General features: G+C 38.5%; 1 protein-coding gene across 1 annotated transcript in view; it reads right to left on the bottom strand.

Moving 5' to 3' along the window:
* The window catches only part of LOC107692624 (dystrophin-like), a 101,683-nt gene that overhangs the window by 83,358 nt on the left and 10,434 nt on the right, over positions 1 to 7,891 (bottom strand). Inside the window, exons 10-16 of the mRNA XM_016491777.1 lie at positions 6,864 to 6,965; positions 6,505 to 6,612; positions 3,712 to 3,891; positions 3,312 to 3,484; positions 2,162 to 2,285; positions 1,841 to 1,928; positions 1,243 to 1,484 (exon numbers count right to left, since the gene is read on the bottom strand). Of these exons, the coding sequence (XP_016347263.1) occupies positions 1,243 to 1,484; positions 1,841 to 1,928; positions 2,162 to 2,285; positions 3,312 to 3,484; positions 3,712 to 3,891; positions 6,505 to 6,612; positions 6,864 to 6,965 (1,017 nt within the window). The remainder of the gene's footprint in view (positions 1 to 1,242; positions 1,485 to 1,840; positions 1,929 to 2,161; positions 2,286 to 3,311; positions 3,485 to 3,711; positions 3,892 to 6,504; positions 6,613 to 6,863; positions 6,966 to 7,891) is intronic.

Here is a 7,891-nt window from a genome sequence, read left to right as displayed (position 1 = left end):
CAGATAAAACCCATTACAAACGAGGCATTTGTTGCATCCAGTGGGGACATAATTACTGATTATAATGACTTATGTCTTATACTGTCTTTTTACGCGTTGTGTTGCGTATCGCGAAACCATGTCTGCATTTGTGATCGGAGAAATGACAAACAACAAGCGCTACGCTACACTGCTCAAAACTCACGTTTGAATCGTCAGTGGTCTAGGCATGACGAAGCGGATATCGTCCTCTTTTGGAAGGTCAAACAAAGTAGTTTCGCTTTCACAACGAAACACACAGCGTCTCCACAACATGGCGGCGGCGGCAACAACAATACTACAGCGAGAATAAAAGTTATGTCTTCTTTCTTTGCGTGAACATTTGAGCGCCGTTATGCAAATCTTCCCACATCATGACGTAGACATGTGGGGGCGTGTTAGAACGAGTCGTTTTAGGTAGGCGTGGTTGACTCTTAACTTCTATAAAGAATATCTCTTTGGATTTGAGACTTTAGTCTTTGTAACTTTACAGATCTTCTTTATGCACCAAGAGCTTGCAACACTCCAAAGAGAAAGGAAAAATTGAAATAGCTTCATATGACCCCTTTAATTGTTAGAATGATGTGGATTAGATGTGTATTATTTTTTTCAGCTGTTTAAACTCTCATTCTGATGGCAAGTGATGTAATGCTAAATTTCTCCAATCTGTTCTGATGAAGAAACAAACTCATCTACATCTTATATGGTCTGAGGGTGAGTAGATTATACATTATATATATATACATTGTATTTTACATTATTTATTATTTAGAATTTATTGCTATTTTCTGTGGTTGTAGTTGTTGTGCCAAAAAAAAACAAACAAAAAAAAACTTCAGGGACCTTGTTAAAAATAAACTAATTTCTAATCTTGGGAACCTTTGGAAGGACATGCATATAGGGTTGTGGAGGAGGTTCTGAAAGTTATAGTATGTTTTCAAAGTAAATCAAGCTCTTTTATCTCAAAAGAAAATTGAAGGTTATGTGTCTTGTTGGGGATGATAAAATGTCCTGCATGAATGCATCATAGCATTTTTTTTTTTGTTTTGTTTTGTTTTCTGCATGAGATCAGATGAACGCCTGCAGTGGGTAAAGGGCATTACCTGGCCAGACACAGGAAAAGACAGACTTTGCCCTGTATATGGACACAGAACAAACACACATTGAAACACAAATCCACAAAGGAACAAGACCCCATGCACGAGGACAGACACTGGTGGTTACCCTGCAACGCTCCAGCTGAATCCTCAGAGGCTCCGGCTCGCACGCGGGCGGCGACTGCACCTTCAGCCAGTTCTCAGCGGTTCCCACAGCCTGCTCCAGTTGCTGGAAGAGATTGTAGAAGGCCAAGACTTTGGTCTGGTAGGCCAACCATGCCAGCCTTTCGGCCAGGAGAGCGCAGAAGTCGACCCATCGAGCACGTAACTGCTGAGCCGCCTGCTGGATGTCCTCAGAATTCTGACCATCTTTAGAGAAAGATCCATTAGGACAAATGAGACTCATGCATATTGAAACAGCATTTGAGGCAATTAAGCTGGCAAAGGCTTTAGACTTTCAGAATAGCTGGGAAACGTCCCATCGATGTACATCTCTATCTATTATTAATAGAGCTGACATTATGCAGGATTTTATTACTTTAATTAGCAGCAAAATGCAGCTTATTACTTTCCAAATAAGATGGGGGATATTTGTGTCTTTTAAAAAGACAACAAGGGCAAGTTTTGAATTATGCAAGACTGATTGAAAATCAAGGGGCATTTACAAGATATTTGAACTGAAATTAATGTGCATATGAAAATAATAATTTAGAATTCATGCATACCGCTAGTGAGCTGATCCACTAAAGCCTGGGCTGAACGGGTGGCTTCTTGTAACTTCCTGAACTTTTCTGTTTTTTCCCTGTCAATTGCCTCAAAAATGGTTGAAAGATGCACACAGTAAACACCAATGAAACACATTTTATAAAGCATTAACGTGTTCTAATAATTGAGTTTATATACAACTACTACACTTTGCATAAATTAAATATAATAATTAAAAGATATTAATTAATATGAATATATGATTAAAGTTCAAAAATTTCTAAAGTAGTATAATACATTTTGCAGTCTAATATGAAATGAACATGTTAATGTAGCCCTACCAGCACTTTCTCATAGAGGTCTGCCACACTGCCTTCCTTACGGGAGATTGAGAACTCTGGATTTTGCAAAACAGCCTCCGACCGAGTCATAAAACTGTGAATTTCAGTGAAGTCCACATCAAATCTGCAGGGAAATTGATGAGAGAACAGCAAAACAAATTAGTTATTCTTTTTTGTTTGTTAGTCATTTGAATATTGTTGGGACTCGGGCATTGATTTGCATTTTCCCCTCACTGCAGGCTTTATGTTTCAGCATCATTTCTAAACTCAAAAGTGCAGTTTAACTCATGCAGCCAAAAAGCAAAAGAGCTTATTTAGATGAAAAAGCCTACACTGCAAAAAACAAACAAATAAAAAAAAAAAACGTCATCAGTATCTCGGTCCCGTTTTACAGCAAAAATATGTTGTATGCAATACAACAAAAAATTCCCTTGAAAAATAAAGAATAAAAACATCATTTCTAAACTCAAAAGTGCAGTTTAACTCATGCAGCCAAAAAGCAAAAGAGCTTATTTAGATGAAAAAGCCTACACTGCAAAAAACAAACAAATAAAAAAAAAAACGTCATCAGTATCTCGGTCCCGTTTTACAGCAAAAATATGTTGTATGCAATACAACAAAAAATTCCCTTGAGAAATAAAGAATAAAAAACAAGATATATTTCACTTCAAATATGAAGTGTCTGTGTCATGTGAAAAAGTGGTGATAATTTTTTCTCAAGAATTAGACATGTTTCATTCAGGAAATGTATACAAATGTATAAAATAATTTTATTACACAATTGTCATACTGAGTGACCAAATAGATTGCATTGTGCAAACCACACTTTAAAAACACTGTTTTATGTAAAAAAAAAAAAAAAAACATATGTAGTAAGATGTGTTTGTATTAGTTTGATTATTTTTTAGCAATTATTTAACCTTAAATCTAGTCATATAAAAGTATTACTAAAAGTATTACATTAATTAAAAATTTGAAAAATGGATGGATAAAATGTGCTTCTTGAAATCATTAATGTCATTAATAGTAAAAAAAAACTAAACAAAAAACTAAACTCAGGTACAGAAAACCCCAAAGCAAAGCCTTGGTTGTCATAATTGGGTCCTCCACATTTAGTGACCTGTGACAAAACCGAGGTGCATAAGCTCACCTTTTCCGCAGTTCTGAATCAGTGACAATCTGTCGCTTCTTCTGAGGTGGAGGGGTAGACATGCCCTCCTTAGTATGCTTCACCATCTTTTTCTGGTTCGTGGTCACCTTGGTGACAGTTGCCATGGTTGTATGCGTGAGCTCCGACTGGGATGTGGTGACAATAGTTGAAAACTAAGAGAGACAAAAGTTGTAAGACACGTATGTGTAAATGTATAGAAGACTGATTCTTGAGTGCATATGAAAGAGAGAGTGAGATACAGTGAGAGCGCTTTATTTATTCTGAGTGATGGCACAGACATGCAGGAAGCCATATCAAATTCTGAGAGAAATGGAAATAGATGGAACAGTATTGCGGAAAAGATGAGACACAGTAAATGGAATTGCATTAGCATAACCACCTTGGTGCTGGTGAGCTGAAGCGACTGTACCAATTTGTCCCAGCGCTGAGCAAACCTCTCCAGCTTTGCCTCTAGTTTCCCAGTGGCCTCTTTGCTTTTAATGTTGGTCAGCAAATCTTGAACGAGGGAGCAAAGCTTATCCATGGTTTGCCTTTTCAACTCCAGGTCTGCTTTTAAAATCTGAGGAACGAAATTCAGGTGACAGCCTTTAAGTTCTGAAATCTATTCTTAAAGGAAAAGTCCGGGCCAAAAATTCTGTCATCATTTACTCACCCTCATGTCATTCCGAACAACACAAAAGAAGATAGTTTGAAGAATGTTGGCAACTAAACAATTGACCCTTCGCAGGGAGTTTGATTGACAGGCGATCTAACCAATCATAACGCCGAATCTGCCATTTTTGTTCGACAAACAAACCAAACCGGAGAGCAGACTAACGTCGGTGGCCTTGAACTTGAACAATGGTGTGTATTGACATCTTTTCACGGTTGAAACAAGATGCCTTCTGTTGTTCATTCATGTTTATTTTGTGCTATAACTAGTAAAGAGGAAGAGATGATCGGTTCACGTGCCGCTTGAACTCAGGCGCTACAGTGATCTGTCACGGCACATTAAAGAGCCACAAAACGGTATTTATAGTTAGAATTTCTTAAAAAATGTCAAAATATTAAAGCTTAGACTTTGTTTCACAGCAAAAGTAACCTGCTCTGTCTTGTCTGTCGGTGTGTTGTCAGTTTCCTCTTTGCTCCACGATGTATTTTTCACTTCGTGAGAACATAATGTGTGGCATAAGAGCGCCATGGCTTGTCTGACATAGCAATAGTAATGAAGGGGCCTCCATTTTATTTTTTGTCTATACTATGGAAGTCAGTGTGACCTAAAACCATCTTGCTACCAACATTTTTCAAAATATCTTGTTCCACAGAAAAAAGAAAGTCGTACAAGTTTGAAACGACATGAAGGGGAGCAAGTTATGACACAATTTTCATTTTTGGTTAGACTATACCTTCAAAGTCAGTCAACCAATGAGAACTTTGAAAAACAAAACTACATAATATCTAATGCTAGCTGGGAATTGTGTTGCATCACTAAAAAGGCCTGATTTCAAACCCATTACAAAGGATTTCAACATAAAACGTCATTCGAAACCCATTTTACTTCTGTAACATGAAAATTTGACATGTCATGCAGCATATTCAAAAAGGGGAACAAAATTCTAAACAATTGATTTTATCAGGACTTGTTTGTTAATCGTGCAAAGTAGGGTTGACTTTAATGCTTCAGTGAGTTTGGATTATGTGTGGCCACTTACGGCGAGCTTCCTTAGGTTGGTGGCCACTTCATTTGGGTCATTTGTGCCGCTGCTTTGGATAGTCTGCACTAACTCCTCCTTCTGAGTAAGCCAAGAATCAAACAGCAGCTATAAAACAAGCACAGCGGATTAAAGGGAGATTGTGAGATGTGTTCTGCACTGCTGCTGTTCCTGTTTCTTTTGAGCACAGGTGATGTTATCGCGCTGACTCTCTTGAGAAAAGAGGTCTTCAAAACCTTTATGTTCCCCAGAAAATGCTCTCATTATAGTCATTTAACAGGCAGGATTCAAAAGGCATTTTGAGAGCTGCTAAATGCATTGTAAAAGCTTTTTCAGCACGGTCTGGAAGGATTCAGTACCTGCTCCTCAGAGAAATGCTGCCAGCACAGCAGGATCTTTTGAAGAAGGATCCAACGCTCTTCAGTCCATTTGCAGATCGCTGCCCATCGTTCCCCAAGGTTCTGTGTAAGTAAAGTGGGGGTGTTATGGAAAAACGATTCAAGTAAACAAAACATTATACCAGTTATTTGGTCAAAACAACCGGTCAGACCTTAGGGCTGTGGTTATGGTTACAAAGGTCACAGTAGCAGATTATGGTTGTCAGGCCTGTATTTGAGTAATTAATGGAGTTTCATTCAGACACATTTTTGTTATTTACAGGAGTGGCAACTGCATTCTATAACCACACTTGGTTGTCTGTTACATTATACAGTGTGAAAGAGCCTCTCTGTGGTATACTGTAAATGCTGTTATCACTTAATTGTGACCCTGGACCACAAAACCAGTCATAAGTAGCATGGGTATATTTGTAGCAATAGCCAGCAATAACATTGTATGGGTCAAAATTATTGAGTTTCATACCAGAAGTAACCTGCTCTGTCTTGTCTGTCGGTGTGTTGTCAGTTTCCTCTTTGCTCCACGATGTATTTTTCACTTCGTGAGAACATAATGTGTGGCATAAGAGCGCCATGGCTTGTCTGACATAGCAATAGTAATGAAGGGGCCTCCATTTTATTTTTTGTCTATACTATGGAAGTCAGTGTGACCTAAAACCATCTTGCTACCAACATTTTTCAAAATATCTTGTTCCACAGAAAAAAGAAAGTCGTACAAGTTTGAAACGACATGAAGGGGAGCAAGTTATGACACAATTTTCATTTTTGGTTAGACTATACCTTCAAAGTCAGTCAACCAATGAGAACTTTGAAAAACAAAACTACATAATATCTAATGCTAGCTGGGAATTGTGTTGCATCACTAAAAAGGCCTGATTTCAAACCCATTACAAAGGATTTCAACATAAAACGTCATTCGAAACCCATTTTACTTCTGTAACATGAAAATTTGACATGTCATGCAGCATATTCAAAAAGGGGAACAAAATTCTAAACAATTGATTTTATCAGGACTTGTTTGTTAATCGTGCAAAGTAGGGTTGACTTTAATGCTTCAGTGAGTTTGGATTATGTGTGGCCACTTACGGCGAGCTTCCTTAGGTTGGTGGCCACTTCATTTGGGTCATTTGTGCCGCTGCTTTGGATAGTCTGCACTAACTCCTCCTTCTGAGTCAGCCAAGAATCAAACAGCAGCTATAAAACAAGCACAGCGGATTAAAGGGAGATTGTGAGATGTGTTCTGCACTGCTGCTGTTCCTGTTTCTTTTGAGCACAGGTGATGTTATCGCGCTGACTCTCTTGAGAAAAGAGGTCTTCAAAACCTTTATGTTCCCCAGAAAATGCTCTCATTATAGTCATTTAACAGGCAGGATTCAAAAGGCATTTTGAGAGCTGCTAAATGCATTGTAAAAGCTTTTTCAGCACGGTCTGGAAGGATTCAGTACCTGCTCCTCAGAGAAATGCTGCCAGCACAGCAGGATCTTTTGAAGAAGGATCCAACGCTCTTCAGTCCATTTGCAGATCGCTGCCCATCGTTCCCCAAGGTTCTGTGTAAGTAAAGTGGGGGTGTTATGGAAAAACGATTCAAGTAAACAAAACATTATACCAGTTATTTGGTCAAAACAACCGGTCAGACCTTAGGGCTGTGGTTATGGTTACAAAGGTCACAGTAGCAGATTATGGTTGTCAGGCCTGTATTTGAGTAATTAATGGAGTTTCATTCAGACACATTTTTGTTATTTACAGGAGTGGCAACTGCATTCTATAACCACACTTGGTTGTCTGTTACATTATACAGTGTGAAAGAGCCTCTCTGTGGTATACTGTAAATGCTGTTATCACTTAATTGTGACCCTGGACCACAAAACCAGTCATAAGTAGCATGGGTATATTTGTAGCAATAGCCAGCAATAACATTGTATGGGTCAAAATTATTGATTTTACTTTTATACCAAAAATCATTAGGATATTAAAGGGTTAGTTCACCCAAAAATGTTCCCAAGTCCAGAAACGTAGCAAGAAGATCTGTAAAATAATCTGTGTGACATCAGTGGTTCATCCGCAATTATACAAAGCTACGAGAATACTTTTTGTGCGCAAAAGAAACAAAAATAACGACTTTATTCAACAATTCGTCTCCTCCGCGTCACCCTGGCGCTGTTTTGGAGAGTATCCACTGAACGTAAACAACGTATGCTGTACGCTGTTTACGTCGTTTACGCTTTGATCTGAACGAAAACAACGTATCCGCGCGGCGCAGCTGACACAGAACAGCATACACTGTTTACGTTCAGTGGATATTCTCCAAAATGGCGCCAGGGTGACGTGGAGCAGACAAATTGTTGAATAAAGCCGTTATTTGTTTTCTTTGCACAGACACTGTCATACAGAGACAAGGTCATGCAACAACAAATCTGACCATTGTGACATGAAAAAACAGCACTGCCATATCGAGAACATTTCATGGTTCAAC

Source organism: Sinocyclocheilus anshuiensis, unplaced genomic scaffold (assembly GCF_001515605.1).
Source record: "Sinocyclocheilus anshuiensis isolate Anshui unplaced genomic scaffold, SAMN03320099.WGS_v1.1 scaffold50, whole genome shotgun sequence".
Taxonomy (NCBI): domain Eukaryota; kingdom Metazoa; phylum Chordata; class Actinopteri; order Cypriniformes; family Cyprinidae; genus Sinocyclocheilus; species Sinocyclocheilus anshuiensis.
Note: the sequence above shows the minus strand (reverse complement) of the source record. Positions and strands in the feature narration are given on the sequence as shown.